Raw genomic sequence first — 17,438 nt, 5'->3', positions numbered from 1 at the left:
AATCTGATTGGCTAATTTTTGCACGCGCTTTTCACCCCATTATTATGTCATAAAACAAACTGAGAGTTCTTTTTCAAGACAAACCGCGTTTCCGCGCAGAGAGCCGAAATGCTTAAAATGGGTATCACTTGGAGATTACAAAGCCGGAAGTAGAGGGAGGAAAAAGAATTATTAGGTTTGTTGATTGTTTCGTTTGTTTGAATTTGTCAAGTCGTTAGGTTTCATCCAAAGAAATGGCAGAATTGGCGGTGAGTTGTCTACGGCAGGAAAACAAGCAATAATGAACTACAACAAAAATAGCCATCACATTTGAAATATAACTCTGCTACATAAAGAAGCAAAGAGTGGAGTGAAAACTGACAAGTTCACCACAGAATTTAAGCTTATAGCAATTCAATACAATGCTTATAACCCTCTGTACATTTGGGTCTTTACTCCAATGAACTTAATTCTGAGCTCATGACCATGCAGTTTTGTTTCAGCAGAATTCATTCTGTAGCGTTGATGATGCTGCAGCCGTGGTGCATAAGTAAGGCGGCGTCCACACTACGCCGCAGAAATTTGAAAACGCAGCTTTCTTTCTACGGTTAGGCCTATCGTCCACATTAATCTCTCATGAAAACGAAGCTTTTCGAAAACGCTCTTCAAACCAGAGGAATTTAAAAATGCTGGCTTTTGTTTTCGCGTGGACAGAAAACAATTTGAAAACGGAGCTTTTTGAAAACGATGACCCCACGATAATCACGTGATTTCCCTGCCCAAGTTTTTTTTTTTTTAACACAAATCCAAAATGGCCGATGATTGTCGCGTTTTTTAATTCCTCTGGTCTAGTGTGAACGGAAAACATTTGATGTGTTTTCAGAGTGAATCTTCCGTTCTCAAATTCCACCGGCGTAGTGTGGACGGGGCCTAAGCTGTTTAAGCCTGAAAATGGCAACTGTGAAGTGATCAAAGTGTACTCAATATGCAAACAGCTTTGGTTTATCAGTGTGACACGTACATTCAACGAGAACATGTTTATAGTAATACAGCCGAATTGTTGTAGGATAAAAAGGTCTCTAGGCGAACGATTTTAGCTACAGATCAATCAGTGGATATTTTCGGGAAAGAAACCAGCTTTGATTTAGGGAAAAGCTTGGTCCAAGAATCTAGCCCATCAAATTATGTCTCCAGAGTTACCTTTCCCTCGTGCCAAGACCCCGCTGGCCAAGACTGAAGAGGGACAGGTAGCTCTGGGAACGAAAATGGTCACGTGCCTACCTAGCCGCGACCAGCGGTATCACTGCATGCTCGCACGTCAGTTATTGCCAAGCCTTAACTTTTATGTTGATTAGTTTCCTTCCAACATGAGATTATCGTGAAGCTATCTTCAATAATACTACTGACACATTTATTATCCCAGCAATTCAACCCAGCCCTGATTCAACCTTTTCTAAAGTTAGACTTTTATTCAGGCACAAAATTGTAAACCCTCATTTCATGAAACTTATTTCCTATTACGATCACTCCTTCAATTGCCAAGAGCTTTACAAAACTGTAAAAATGCTACTATGCAAAAATTAACTATTAAATAACCATATGTTCTGAAATTAACTTGTTAACTTAGAAGTGTCAAGGCTTTCTTCAACTAAGCTCCACAAACAGACTTGCCTGTGTATCAATGTTTGGACCACGCTCTGTTGAAGGAAGCCGATCTTGCCCTAATGTTTCCTCATTAACCAATAATTGATGCTTAATTTCAGTTCTGCTTAACCCAATGTCATTTATGTAACCTACAATCAGTGTAAAAAATGCTATGACAACCATCAGAGCTGCCAAAAGCCAGTAATAGTTTGCAACCTTTTCATTGCCCAGATAGTGGCCAAGGACTCCTTCGCTAGCTTTGGGATACCATCCCCACACATATGCCGCAAGCGCTAAAATACCAAGACTGAGCAGACTCCCAGTACTTAAACTGATGTTGTACACAGCTGATGTGACACTCGGTGGAGTGGAAGGACACATAGAAAACATCATTTGAAGCCCTAGTATAGTAAAAAAATAAATAAATAAATAAAAAGTATGTAAACAATACTGATAAAATATCACAGTACTGCATGCCATATACTGTTGCCACTCCCCAAGGACTGTTAGGGTGGAGTTGTAACATTCCATTATTGTGTCGTCAAATGTCAGCGAATGAAACAGTTGTCAAAAAGATGCCAGTGAGTAAACCCTCAACCAAAACCTGCAAATTGGCTTCACAATTATCGTACAGAGCACCATAAAAGTTAGAAAAAAATCGACACGACCAGACAGCACTTTTCGTTATCCCCTCTATACATTGTGGCACAAATGATGACATTGACCACTATAAAATTAGGAAAAATGACAACTTAGGGAAGGTACGTTTTTAATTGGGGGGGGGGGGGTTGGGCCGCGGCTTCGGAGGGGAGGGTCATTAGTAATTTTTTTCCAAATTGGGGAGGGTCAAACCTGTTTTATTTGCAGCCGGGGGAGGGTCAAACCTGTTTTATTCGCAGCCGGGGGAGGGTCAGTTTTTTTTTTGTCTAGGAAAAAATTACTCCATGTTGCTTAGTTCAGAAGATTTATCTAAATTATTTACAAGTGTCGAAATATTACATCAAAAAACTATCTTGTCCCAACTAACATAGTTGTCTCTCTCGACCCGTGCCCGCTTTCGTCCATATTTTGAGGGCGGTAATGTTTCCGCGCAGGGTTCTGGTGTAAAATCAGTCTCCGGTGACGATTCGTTATTTAAGCTACTCGGGCTGGAACCGACAACTCAATCTACTAAATCTCTTTGCGAGTCAGTTTCAACCTCGGAAAGTGATGAGGTCACTTGTTGCTGCACATTTCTTAGTGGGGTCTGCTGAGGTTGTTGACACTCCATGGGATCGTATAGCAAGCTGCCTATGTGCGCTTTGATCATTGCGACCTTTCCAGCTTTCTTCCCTTTGAAGGTGATCTTGTGATAGGAAAAGTACAAGGATAGCTCGTCCACCCACAAGGATGACAGCTTATAGGAGTTGTACAGTCCAGCCCAGTCAATGTCATTGTACTCCCGGTTCAGCCGTTCCATTCGCTCCCCTTCAGTCTCCTCTTTCTTTTTTTCCTTGCGTATTTTTATCTGGGCAAGGTTCTCAACATACTCTGCCCCAAGTTTTTCGGGGACAATGTATTTATCTGAAAACTTTCTGATACACCTCACTGTCCCCACTGACCAGTTCACTTTCCTCAAACAATCGCTTAATCTGAGCAAGTTGCGCCATCTGACCTCATGAAATCCTTGCATTCACCACAAGCGCATTTCCCTATTTCTATTCCTCGCACATCCTTGCCCATTTTCAAGTTTTCACCGTGCAATCACACACCACACAATTTAATCTTTTATCTTTAATCTTTAATAAAAATTCCAAAATTACATTACATTGAACAAGTCAATCCAATGAATTTGAGGACGGCTTAAAACAGAATACAAGATTCCTTAATATAAGCCGCCTTAGTGTATCATTGTATGATTGTATACCTAGTTTAAAATTACTCGAAACTCATATTAAAAAAAATAAGATAATCACGATAAAAATTAGCACTGAACTTATCGTAAAAATAAGCAAACAATTTCTTCCGGAAGACTGACAAGGTGTTAGGCTCCCTGATATTAAGAGGCAGTTCATTCCATGAGCAACAAACGCGTATAAAATTAACTGCTTTGTGCGCAGACACTGTTATGTGAGTTACACTTCCAGTTAGTTATTTTCACTTCCGGTCATTTTTGTCTTGGAGGAGCTGGGGGGAGGGTCAGATGCTTTTGTGTAGGTATTTGTGAAGGGTCATGCATTAATCCATTCTGGGAAGTGGGAGGGCCACAACTTTTTTTCCCAAAAAATTTCTAAAATACTCCGACCTCCCCCCCCCCCCCCCCAATAAAAAGCGTACCTACCCTTAATATGTATACACTACAGGACTACGGTGTACTCACCTGGAATAGCTGTGAGTACCTCACTCATGCCCATCAGCGTGTACTGTGGAATCTGCCACCAAATGGAGTAGTCTCGCACTGCTGAGTATGTTACACCACTAGCAGTGTGGTTCACACTACCACAAACAAAGAAACTGTTTGTCATTGCTCTTTCCACGTGGCCAGCTGCAGTATTTCAAATACAAACAGGAATCCAAATTAATTAACTTTTTCATATTTGGACTGTATTCAGACAGCCCTGTGACCTCATCTAGATATCAACTTATACATTCATGTAGAAACCATGCAGTTTGGTGTCCAGTAAGGAGGTGCTTGACTGTAATAACATAATCAGGGTTGTCACAAACGTTTGAAGAAGATTTTGTCATTTTTTTGTAATGAAACTGACAAATAGCTGAAGAGAGTGCCTGGGCAAAGTTCCTGAAAAAGATGATTGTTTTTGGCCAGCAAGCCAATTACCTTTGACAACCCTCCATGTAATAGCCTCTTGTCCATTTCTTTAATCTGCTAGTGATGCGTTATTAAAAGCATGTACATGTATGTCTAAGTATACTTAACAATTATTCCATGAGCGTGAGTTGGGTACAAAATGGTAGATAGCCAACGAGGTGCATAGTGCTAAGTTGGCTATAAACATCCCATATCCAACAAGTGTGAGTGGAATAATTGTTTTATTACAAACGACCCAAAATATAGAAAGCTAAAACTGAAATGTAAATAGGCATGCTCCCAAAAATTATCTGTGCACTTACCATATTTGCTCAGCATAATATAATGACTCATATACCATGATGGCTAAGCCAATGAAAACACTTGAATTGCATTATCCAATGATCCAGTTTCAATAGATGTACAGTATAAACTGTATGTATATGATCAGTATGTTAATGTTATCACCATCGACTTTTATACACTTTAAAGAAACTGACAGAACTTTTTTTTTGCCTCCTTGTTAATCCCTGACTTGGACTGCTCCTGATGTACCTACAGTGTTAAATGTAAAGGGAACCCTGTATATTAGTGACAGCGTTATTATGCAACACGTACCCATTCCCGCTGATCCAGAAGCCAATAACATTCCTAAGAAGACCTTCCATAAAATGGGGATAGAGACACCGCACGTGGCTAGACCAGGATAGACTCCTCTCTCCATTACAGGAACCAGGATCAAAAGTATGACAATCTCAAAGAGACTAGGCCAGGCAGCAGGGATAATTATCATTCCATAGTCTGCCTTAAGGTGGAGCCCTTGCAGGATGAATGTACTGTAAAGCTAAAGGAAACAATTTTTAAATCAGGTCATCTGAACATACAGTATGTACTTACAAGTAAGTACAGGTGGGAATGCATGGCCTGGTGTTCATGGTAAGGAAAATTGAGACCATTCCTGATTGAAGTACTCCAAGACAATGCTATGATGACCACATTCATATGGCCACCTCATTATAATTATGGTTACCTTATTCTAGCCCAAACAAAAGCTCAATCAGTTCTTTCCTTATTTAAAGAACTCCTGTAATATGGCTACCCCATTAATAAAGCCAGATTTTTGTGCCCCATTGGGGACCTGATTGAAAGGGTTCCACAGTACTATCAATACTACATATATTACACCTATACCTCCACCATAGAAATAGGGTAGAGAGGTGTACTGAACCAGTCAAGTAAGGTTACGTTGTACTCAATTACCGGTAAGTTGCCACTCACAGGCTGAACTATGGGTACATGTACATATAGGTAAGAAGTTGATCATCTGTATGTAGCACCTGATCATAGAAAAAATTCATAAAGCTTCAGGCTCAGTTCAGTAATTTTAATTTTAAAGTTTTATGATATTAGGCAAAAAGTCCCACTCAGTAGAATATTCGTATTCAGTCTGAATTAAAGCTTTCAGTTACAGTTTTAAAGTGTACCTACATGTATAACAGTTTTTACCTGACTATAAATCATCCAGTAGGGAATCAACAGAAAAGAGAGCACAACAACTTTTCTCATTGCCCTGAGTTCATTCACCTCTGACTCCAAGAATGTTCCACCGTAATTTACCATGGCAACGTCAAGCCAGTCACTTTCAGGAGAAGAAAACAGACTTCCTGAACTACTTCTTGGAATTAATTCTCTGAAAGAAGAGAAAAAATGGAATATTAAAAGCTCAATAACAAACTGCTTTTTGGTAAAGTGAGCCCTGAGAAACTCCCTAACCAACTTCATAGGACAATAAGGACTGTTGGGATATGCCTTCCTATAAAAATTATTTGGGTGCTCATAAATTTTGAAAAGAACCTCGAAAACGTACAAATGACTATCAGTGTTTCCGCCAGAGCGCGTTATTGCAGGAATCCCGCATTTAAATCAGAGATGGCCCCCAGAAAAACGAAAAAAAGGCCAATTTGGCCCTTTCCTTTTAAGAGACTGCAGGCTTAACACAGGCATAATATTTTAAAAGCCACCCCAGGGCTCGAAATTGTGATTGATACAGTTGCCAATGCAACAAGCATTTCATCCTTGGCGACCAAAATTTCTCTGTGTTGACGATCAATAACGGTTATTTTGTCACACATTATGTCCTAAAAAATCATATTGAAAGATCTTTGCTTCTAAGACATTTCAACATAAGAAAAGAAGTCAATCCGTCCTTTTACTTTCCTGTATTGATTCTCTCACATCGGAAAACTTCCAAATGGCTGACCGTGTTTGAAATCACCCTATAATACATTGCAAATCCTTGATCATTGACTACATCATGTATGCCTAAGGATTGCTCTCTTGCAATGCACAGATCCTTCATACTAGTATCTGATTCAAAAGCAACTTTATTGAGTAGAAACACTTCAAAAAGCACTAACTATTAAATTTTATCATAGATCCTAATAAACTGCTTTAATTATTTTTCTTGGTATCCTGATGCATTTTTTTCCTTCTGTAGCTTTCAATTTATTGGCCCCTTTCCTAAAAAATTGGCCCCTACAAAAGATCTTCAGGGGCCACTTTGGCCCCCAAGTAAAATTTTCTGGCTGAAACACTGGACTATCCTATCCTATCTTTCTGAGGTTTCATTTTCATCAGATAAAAGACCTTCTAAGAACTTGACAATTCATATTTTAGCTCAAGAGGGTTCTTTGTTTTGTAATAGAACAAGTTTGAATTTCCAAGCTTTTGCATAGAGTGGAATTAAAATGGTGACCCCAGAGCAGCTGTCACATACAGTAGGTCAAAAGGTGAGTTATCACTTCAGTCTTGGCTAAATGAAGAGTGCTTGCACAAGAAAAAGAATAATATTAATTATTTTAATGGGTCGAATCTCTAGTCAGAGTAACAACTTTTCATTTCAAAAGCACAACTAAATGATGTGTTTCTGTTGCTTTAGAGCTGCCATGTTGGCATCCCTCTGCAGGAGACCAACATGGCGTCTCCATACAAATATTTATGATATGGCTACCTATGTGAGTGGGTAAGATGAATCAAATCCTACACTGTGATTGGCTACCTGAGTGGGCAAGATGGGGCTATCTTGCCCACTCGGGACTACCCGCCATGTTCTGCAAGAAAAATTTCTCTGAAAGCCACATAATAAATCCTTTATAATTGACCAAGCTTGTTCAGTCAAGATGGCTGGATATTGGCCTTGTTCTTTTTTTGTGAGTTTATGGACCTTGACTCCGTCTCAGTGCATAAACTCGCAAAAAAAGAACTTGGCCAATATCCAGCCACCTTGACCTCACACTTGGTCAATAACCCATATATATCACTTCTCTGTCACATCCCAGATTCTTCAAGACTTCATAATAAATGGCTATGATTTTTATTTTTGATGGCATGACATTGAAAACCAGAAAAGCGTAACTGCTCATTTAGCCCCCAACTCAATTAGCCCCTAAACGTTTAGCCCCCAACCAGGAATTGAAAACGCTCTCTATTTCTCATTCTTTTAAAAGTGTGAATATGGGGGCTAATCCACTTCTGGATGGGGGCTAATCAACTTGAGCCTAAATGACTGGTAACCCAGCAATGTACAGTCTGTCGTCTGACCATCTACCTTGTTTCCAGTTTTGCCGCTTTCCTTCTAGACCAGGCCTGGCGCATAATCAGCCACATGTTCCTAAGTCCTGTGCCACAAGGTCTACCAATGGTAAAATACTTGCGACAGAACAAGAATGACACCAATGCCAGTGTCAGTGAAAAGGCAGGAATGCCAAACCCAACAGTGAAGCCATACTTCCACTTCATTTGTTGAATATAAGTTACACCAGCTAAAAAGAGCAATGAAATCACATTGGACATCCAATAAAAACAATTAAACAATGTTTTGTTTTCCTGCCTTGGCGCATCTCTTTTGAGCTGATCTGCCCCAAAGGCGGATAAATTCGCTTTCACTGCACCTTCTCCCGCAGAAACAGAAAGTAAAGCGACTATTAAGACGACCAGGATCCAAGGCTCGTCTATTCTCTTGCGAGCTTCTCCTCTCTCGATGTAAAAATATCCCATCACAAAGGCAACGACCACAAGAATTATTGAGCCTATAAAATAGACAAGGAAGCCACTGACAATGGTGTTATAACGTCCAAAACGCGAATCCGCCATGATTCCCCCTAAAGCACACATGAACCAAGAAATTGAGGTAAACGCCATTACGCTTGCTACGGACACAAACATTGGCCATCCAGCACACTTGTTCAGGTACAAAGCAAAGTTTATCAGTATCCCGTAGTACGCAAATCGTTCAAACAACTCGATCAGAATAAGCGCCAACACAGGACCTCGTTTCATACTGCGGAGATTTCGGCGTATCTTCCGCGAGACTGCCTTCCTAAACTCGCGATGTTTGGCCTTGATCTTCTGCCCCAGCAGCGGCGATTCCTCCGTTTTCACTGCCTCTATCGGCGGCGGAGACAATGTGCCATCGGGTGATGTGATTTCTGGATATTTCGCTGCAATATGTTCAGGGTTGACCTTGACAATGAGCGGCATATTTGAATGGATGACGTGAGATTGCTCCTTTGCAGTAGAACAATCTTGTAAAATATACTATGAAAGAACTAAAAGTATTTCGTGCAATTGTACAAGTTGTCGACATTCTATCATACAACAGTATGGTGACTTGCCTTGTCAGAGGGCTGCTTTGTCTGAGGAAAGCTCTTTCAGGTTAATAATTTTCAAACGTGTATAATAACCTAGTAAATATCGCGCGCGCACGAGGCTGCGCGCACGAACTTTTCGCTTGAAGGACTGGTAACGGAAGTTCGCGCATCTGTGTTATTTTTACGAAAAAGTATTGTTTAAAATGTAACAGATTATAAAAACTAACTAATTCCTATGCTCATCCGGAATTAGTGCTATTTATCTGGATTTTTATACTGTAACTAAATAGGCACTAGATGAAGATATTGCCATTTTAATAATCACAAGTTGTTGACACGTTTCAATATGGCGACCGCCTTGCTTGTCAACTATTTTAATGGGGCAAGAGTCCTACTGAAGCAAGTTCTCTCTAGACACAACTCTCTAGAAGGTAAGATGATAATTGCGCATTCTTGTACACCTCAAGATTTACAAATGAGCTCGACTTTCACAGTTTGCATAACAGAAAATGTGAAAAATTTTGAAGCTTAGTTCAAGCTAATAAATTTTAGTTCAAAAGAAATGCTTAATATCTTATTTCTCCTTACTATCAGTACTTACAAGTTTTGTAACGGTGACAGGAATGTAGAAAATTATCAAAAAATGCTTTCAGGCTTAATTATATCAGTGTATCAGTGTTGGAAACTTAATTTTGACAGCACTTGCCATTCCAGGAATATGTTTTCTTTCGTTGTATTGAGGTTCTTTTCCTTATGTTTTACCCAGCTCTTATTAACTGAGCAGGAGGTCTGTATGGGGGAATCTTGACCGAGGTCGTGAGTACAGAGCGAATGCAGTGAGGTCTGCACACACCACAGAGGCCAAGATTCTCCCATACAGACCAACTAAGCTCAGTGTTTATCATATGGCAAACAATTACTTTTCTTGTTTTCCATATGATAAACATCTTATTGACTGAGCTTAGTCTGTTTGTACTTTTCTTTTCCCATCAGGCTTTTTGGCACTTCCATAAATATATATTGTTAGAAGAAAATAGTCTATTTTTGCATTTTAGTTTGCAACTTTTTTTACCACAAAACATTACCGGTCTAGATGGGAAAATCTAGCCCACTTTCAATATCGATTTCAACCAATCAAATTCATGAATTCGGTAGTTCCCAGTCCTTGTGAGACACAGCCACATAATAATACCGGGTATTACTAGGGCCAGGAAATTGATTTGCTATACCCAGGACTTCGTTATATATAGAGGTTCGTTAAATTGAAGTTCCACTTTACATTGCGTACATAATTTCTACAAACTTGGTTACACTTATGTTATTGGGTATAGTTTGTTAAAATTAATTTTAGCTGGAAAACTGGGAAAACCACACTCTAGATAATTGCATGCTCATGACATTGTTGATCGATTTTTGAGTTTCTGATCCAGGGAAAACAAATCCTAGGTATTTTTCCTTTACGGTTAATTATTACAATCAGGAGCTCCGCTTTTAGGCTTGGCTAAATCTATATAATTATTCATGCTTGTGTTAACTGCTTATGTCAATGGGGTATTAAAGTGTTGATCACGGTTTCTTATTCCATCACAGTAATCCCTAATTGTGAAGGACAGGTTGCCATAGTAACCGGAGGAAACAAGGGTATTGGTTATGAGACAGTGAAAGGACTCTGCAAGGCACACATGACAGTTATAATGGGTAAGCAGATTTGTTGGATTCAACATGATTCAAGCAGTCTTTTTAAAAGATATATATCTCAGTGATTTTGCAAGAACATGACCGCTAGGTTTTCTAACCTAGCAGGCGGGGAGAGTACTCTGTTAAGGCCAGGCTGGGGACATGACCCAGGCACTGGCCTATCTGCTGGTGGTTTGCTGGCGGCCAGCCATCAAAAGCAGGGGGGAAGGGGAGGGTATCTTTTACTGTCACATTCACTTAGCTAGACTTGAGTTTTCAGTGCCAAATAACATTGATAATGACTGTGTGGCATGGCACTTTGCTCATTTGTTGAACATTGCTTGAAGGTTCTGTGTTGACATGGGACTGCTGGTGAGGCACATGCCATGTGCATGCATGACAGACCAAACTCCTAGTCAGGAGGTTGTCAAGGTACTTACAGCCACTGGGACTGTCTTTGAGCTCTTTGTGGGCATGTTTTAGCGAATAAAGTCGGATATATATGTAGAGGGGTGGAGGAATCATGGGGCATGCTACTCAAGATAGAGTTGGCATACAAAACATTTTATAAGGGGGGTGATGCACTTTCTCAAACTTCTCCCTGAATCTGCCAGGAACCTGGGATTCTAAATTTCCTTTCAGGTAATTAATTGAAGAACAGTTTTCAAAAGCTAATCAGAGTACTTTTCATCCTTTAAGTTTAACAGAGGTGCAATCTTTAGCTTGCAGAGATGTAAAAGCAGCAGACAAGGCAATCAAAGAACTCAAAGAGGAATTACCTCAAGCTAACGGTAAATATAGTTATTTACAAATTAAAGGTGCTTTTTCTCTATCTTACATCTGTTACACCATATATTTGTTAATAAAATGTTAATATTTACTTGTCATTGATTATCTTGTGTCAATTAGTTGAATACATGGAGTTGGATCTGGGAAGCCTCGCCTCTGTGCGGAAATTTGTAACAAATTTCAGAAAGAAAGGTCTTCCTCTTCACATTCTTGTGAACAGTGCAGGGATAATGTTTCCACCTTATGGGACAACTGAAGATGGGTTTGAGCTGCAATTTGGAGTGAACCATCTCGGACCATTTGCTCTGACAAATTTGCTCTTAGAAGACTTGATAAAGTAAGTTAGTTTGAAAACAATGGTGTGAAGAATTAAATTTTCATTTCAATAATAATTATTGTGTGTTATAATTATTATCAAAGCATCCTCAGCTGCAGAAATTTGGTCGCATAAAAATACTCAGAACAGAAATATTTACTTGTCCATGCGGTTTTATACTCCAGAAAATACTTTGCACCCTACAATAATATTACTTCCTCATCAGTTTGGCTGGTGATCAATTTAATAGTACTTTAGAAGAAGACAGAGGATAAGATTTTTCATTTGCAAGGCTGTGGTCTGTGAAAAATTACAGGGAGCCCAAAGGTTTCTAACCATGAAATCCTGGGTGCCCAGCGCTTAAGCTTAGGGAAAAAAATTCATTTTCCAGTCGCCCGAAGACAAACGTTAGTCACCTGTGGCACCTGGGCACTTCTAGAGCACAGCCCTGATTTGTAATTTGTGGTTTTAACAGGTCAGGTTTAACAGGAAGATTTTCAAGGATAGTTACATTGTCTTCAGAGGCACATGTCCCAGGAACTATTAACTTTGAAGATCTACAGAGCAAGTATGTAAATTGATTATTACATGTATAATTATCTCAGTGATTGTTAATTTAGTACGAAGTCCAATCTAGTTTCTATGTTACTTACAGTTTTATGTACTGTAAACAGTCATGTTATTATATTGCTACAGATTAAAATTGTAATGTACCATTTTTAATCAGAACATCTCCTTTAGACTTCTTCCAATAAGCTAAACTTGTGTGAACCACAACACTAATGAGCACTTCTAATTTATTTATTATACTTACTATAAATCTATATATAGTCTGCACAAACCCAGCTAATGGTTCACAACTGGCAGCCAGGATGGTGGGATGTCAACAGTCAATCATACAATGATATGTCAGATGTATTCCAGATAAGGCACTCACCCTTTCCAGAAACATATATATAATTGAAATAGAGCCTTGTGAATGTTGGATAGAGGTACTTAAGATATACATTGGTTAAAAGTATGTTCAAAGCTTATGAATTCTGCTAACTCCCCCCTGTGAGGGGGACTCACAGATGAAAAGGTCAGGGATGCTTGTCATCTCGGTTAGGGGTATAAGTCAAGGTGTTTGGTCTAGATTATGGTGTTCAGGAAGAAATGCCACTATTTGTAGCTGTCAAAGTATCTTTTAGAGTGCACTGTCTTGAAGAAATAGCAATAAGAGATATTCTCATTTCCATTTTTAGGCTCGATCTCCACCACCCTCTTGAGTCTGGCTGGCAATTCCTTTCCCGAAACGTGGCTGATTAATTGGCCCTATTTTATAGAATCTGTTACGGGTCAAATAAAGCTTAAGTTATGTCCAGATTGGTCTCATGAAGGGGTTTAATTCAAATTTTCTGACGAGCATTTCCTACCTTTTCATAAGGGATCCCCCCCCCCCCCCAATAACTCCCTCTAATTGGGATATGCCAGTAAATTACCCTGTATGTATTAAGTTTTGTCAGCTTCACTTGGGTGCACCTTGTTGGAGAGAGAGGGATTATACCTTGCTGGAAGAACATAACTCAATGAATGGCGAGGCTCCAAAAAACCTGACATGGAGCTCACTAGACCACAGTATGCCATTTTGCATTCCCAGTTCAATAGTACTAAAACCGTATTTCTTTTCCTTCATAGGAGGTATTACTCACCCTATTTAGGCTACAGTCAAAGTAAGCTGGCAAACATCTTGTTTACTTATGAACTCCAGAGATGCTTGAAGGAACAAAATAGTCCTGTAACAGCTAATGTACTTCATCCAGGAGTAGTCAACACCGATTTGTTCCAGCACATTCACTGGATTGTAAGAATACCTCAAAGTGTACTTGCTTACTTTCTTTTTAAGGTAAGGCTGCCATAATCCAATTAAATAGTCAGACATTAACTCTTTCTTTTGTCCTCATTTATTCCAGTCCTCTACTCAAGAAATACCTGGGTCTTAAACTACCAAATTTGATACTGATGATGTGAAGAAATCCAAGTAGTGTTCTCTTTTTTTTTTGTTTTCTTTGCATGCTCAGAAATCTAATCCAAATAACAACCAGTCATTATTGTTTTAAAACGCCACTGCCCCTCGTTGTAAATACTGATTTTTTCAAGATTTTACTCGTATCCGTTCATGCAATCAGTATCCACTCAGACAATTTAATTTTGCAGTGTGACAAAAACTCCTGGTGGCAAGTGTGAGCTCTTTGGTTGAATGCAGCATGTACCCCAAACACGGCCATCCAGCCTGACAGTACATTAAAATTGTGAGTGGGATTTCACAACTAGACATTAGGCTTCCACACTGAGGGGCTTTGTGTCTCGTGCATTAATATCATATCCCCGAGAAAAACAGAGATAGGGAGAGAGAAATATAGCTGAGACAACTAATCCTGGTGTTGTTTGAGTAGCCACAAACAAACCTCTTGTGGTACAGACATTGACACATGAGGAAAACTTGCAGAATGCTTTGTAAGTGGGAAAGAATTACACTTGTTATGTTCACTAGTAAGGGTGTGCGATAATACTTATATTATTAACCAACTGCAAGAGCCACACGGAGAGGATAGCAGCCCAAGTTCTTGAGAGTTTGGACTGAACACAGCAAGGTTCAGCCCAATACTTGAAAATATTAAACTGCCAATAGACCAATCTGATTGGCTGATTTAGCTATTGGTTCTTAGAACTAACTTAGTTGTATAATAATAATTACTATTTGTTGCAGACTCCCAAGCAAGGAGCAGATAACAGTATTTACGTTGCCTTATCCCATGAGTTAGAAGGAACGGGTGGTAGATATTTTGTGAACTGTCATTCAACACAGTCTTCAGATGAGTCATACAGAGAGGATGTTCAGAGGAGACTCTGGAAAATCAGTTGTCAACTTACTGGTGTGTCATGAGGGCTAGTGAACCTTTGAGCATTACTCTCGAGAATAACAAACCTGGTTAAAGCAAAGCTAATTTGATAACCCTACCTCCCTCTCAACATAGTAATAAGATAGGTATAACATGATCTAACATCACCCAAAAACTACCTCAGCTCGAACGTTATCCCTGAGGCAAAACAGATTGATAGACAGATAGCTAATTAATGTGGGAGATTGACTCGTAGCTGTGGCATGTTTGAGGTATTTAATAGCATTATCAAATGTTTAGGATGAACAAAACTAAATAAATTGTTCTCCCCGGTTGTAACACTTAAATGAATATGAAAATTCAGAAGAATGTAAAAATTGAACACTTATTCAGTGTTTTCGTCTGACATTAGTTCCAACTCTCTTCCTCAAACCTCTCACAGCGATGTGAGATAGGCGGTGCCTGGGAGAGTTAAAGTGCTCTGCGACCGGGAAACCACTAGTGATTGTGATTCTTGAGTATTATATAGGTTTACGTTAATTATTTTAATCCACCTTGTGGTCAGCGTCATCATTGCCGTTTGCAAGAGATCCTTATCAGCCCTAGTCCTTTTCTCTTACGGTCCTCGCTACACTCGATCTGCACCAATTGCCAATGAACTCTAAAACCAAATTAAGAATGAAAATATGAGGCTTTGTCAGGCGATTTCTATTAGCGCAGTCCAAGTGGCTAACGTACCTAAGTCCTTACTAATGGGGAGCCCTGTATCAGCGGTTATTGCTAATCTCTACATGGAGATATTTGAAGAACAAGCAATAGAGTCCGCACCTTGCAAGCCTTAGATCTGGAAACGCTACGTAGATGATACTTTCACCATCCTGGATCGGGACAGAGTTGACGAGTTCCTGCAACACCTAAACAGTCAACAACCATCAATCCGTTTCACCATGGAGATCGAGAATAACAGCAAGATTGCCTTTCTCGACACGTCAGTTTATAGAGAACCTGATGGCCGCCTCACCACCAGTGTCTACAGGAAACCAACACATACTGATCAGTACCTAGCGTATGATTCACACCACGCTCAGTCAGTAAAACGCGGTATTGTGAAGTGTCTGTACGACCGGGCTAAACGTCTCGTGACCAAACCATCAGTAATCGCTGGAGAGAAGAAACATCTGTCATCTGTACTTGTTTCTAACGGATATCCCTCCTCGTTTGTACAGAAGATCACAAAGGCACGAACAACCCCAAGAAGAGAGCCCGTCGCGGAATTTAAATCCACCGCCGTTTTACCTTATGTCCAAGGAGTGGAGTCTCTCCGCCGCTGCCTAGAACAACAAGGCATTCGCACCGTCTTCAAGTCCGACACGACACTTCGGTCACACTTAGAGCGACCAAAGGACACCGTCAACCCGGCTAAACAGGATGGTGTTGTCTACAGGATTCCCTGTGAGTGCGGCAAAGTCTACATCGGAGAAACAGGGAGATCTATTCAGGAGAGGATCAAAGAACACGACAGGGATATACGACTCGCCCGTACCCAGACCTCCGCCGTTTCTGAACACACCCACGAGACCGGCCACTATCCTATCTGGAATGAGGTCAAGTTTATTGATCGAGATCCTCACTGGTACACACGTAGGGTCAAGGAAGCTATTCACATAAGACTTCACCCTAATAACATCAACAGGGATAGTGGAATTGAAATTCCTGAAGCATGGATGCCCACGATCAAAAAACACAACAACAGGAGAACGGTACAACAGCGGACCACTGAGGGAACAGCTACTCGTCGGAACAATGGAACAATAGGAGGATCGAAATACACCAATCACAGCCGACCTTTGTGATATAAATGATACCGTGCGACCAGTCGACCTTATCGCCTGAAGAAGACTAGCAGTAAGCAGTCGCGATCTACATCTAAAGTGACTACATCGTGTGACAAACGATAATACACTGTATTATTAAAGACTGTCTTTACTTTATCAAGTGCAATATTTCTAGAGCCCCAAGCTGTTCAAAATGATCAGCTACGCTTATATTACAACTTGGCTTGACTTTGAGAAAATTTATGGGTGCTCAAAACAACCCTCTGGTTTGGATGCCGAGTTTGTTATAAATTTTGACGTGAGTCAATGAGAGGGTATTTCAAGTTTTTTCGGGTGTTATCCTCCCAAAATAATCACTTCTGCAGCATGTTGCTCTTGATCAAGACAATGTGTTTGTATTTTATTTCTGTTTTCCTTTCGTCGAATTTGTTGTATAATGGAGGTAAATTTATGAACAAAACATTGTTTTGGGACAGAGGGATAGATAGAGGGATTTTCAGAAAGGAACGGCAGACTGAGCTATTGTATGAGCCAAGAAAAATACACTATTTCAGCGAGTTGCTAGTAAGCAGAGGTTCCATTGTATCCGTTTTCATGGTCCTCTCCTTTCTGTCCTTATGTGAATGTTGCAATGAATCTTGGATGTCTAGGAAGCAGTATAAGCATGGTTTGGGGACACCTCAGTACAACTACACAATGCAGTGACTGGGTGGAAGAGTTTGATTTTCGAATACACTGGAACCCAGTTAAGCTAATCCGCTCACCAACGGACCACAAAAGTCTGGTTGCAATAAAGAGGTGGTCGTATTAACAGGCTGACCGTAAGGCGGGGTTCCCTTGTGTTGGATTTTATGCTGCCAGGAGCCCATCACTTGCTCC

The 17,438-nt window shown here is 40.1% G+C and overlaps 3 protein-coding genes across 3 annotated transcripts; 1 reads left to right on the top strand and 2 right to left on the bottom strand.

The window, feature by feature from the left end:
* Positions 1 to 96: 96 nt before the first annotated feature.
* On the bottom strand, positions 97 to 9,138 carry LOC145498251 (solute carrier family 15 member 4-like). The gene is made up of 5 exons (XM_081478151.1): positions 8,019 to 9,138; positions 5,918 to 6,101; positions 5,030 to 5,255; positions 3,983 to 4,147; positions 97 to 2,024 (listed from the first exon to the last, which is right to left on the bottom strand). Exons 1-5 carry the CDS (start codon positions 8,948 to 8,950, stop codon positions 1,624 to 1,626), a joined length of 1,908 nt encoding a protein of 635 aa, XP_081334277.1. The 5' UTR covers positions 8,951 to 9,138; the 3' UTR covers positions 97 to 1,623.
* On the bottom strand, positions 2,405 to 3,526 carry LOC145498253 (uncharacterized). The gene is made up of 2 exons (XM_081478153.1): positions 2,508 to 3,526; positions 2,405 to 2,475 (listed from the first exon to the last, which is right to left on the bottom strand). The coding sequence occupies exon 1, from the start codon at positions 3,293 to 3,295 to the stop codon at positions 2,786 to 2,788; it is 510 nt and encodes a 169-aa protein (XP_081334279.1). The 5' UTR covers positions 3,296 to 3,526; the 3' UTR covers positions 2,405 to 2,475; positions 2,508 to 2,785.
* Positions 9,139 to 9,231: 93 nt separating the features above from the next.
* LOC145498072 (polyprenol dehydrogenase-like) lies at positions 9,232 to 14,774 on the top strand. The gene is made up of 7 exons (XM_081477953.1): positions 9,232 to 9,491; positions 10,651 to 10,758; positions 11,460 to 11,528; positions 11,647 to 11,863; positions 12,318 to 12,410; positions 13,520 to 13,727; positions 14,592 to 14,774. Exons 1-7 carry the CDS (start codon positions 9,407 to 9,409, stop codon positions 14,766 to 14,768), a joined length of 957 nt encoding a protein of 318 aa, XP_081334079.1. The 5' UTR covers positions 9,232 to 9,406; the 3' UTR covers positions 14,769 to 14,774.
* Positions 14,775 to 17,438: the final 2,664 nt, after the last annotated feature.

This window comes from Orbicella franksi, chromosome 9 (genome assembly GCF_964199315.1).
Source record: "Orbicella franksi chromosome 9, jaOrbFran1.1, whole genome shotgun sequence".
NCBI lineage: Eukaryota > Metazoa > Cnidaria > Anthozoa > Scleractinia > Merulinidae > Orbicella > Orbicella franksi.
The sequence above is the reverse complement of the archived record's forward strand: the minus strand, read 5'-3'. Positions and strand labels throughout refer to the sequence as shown.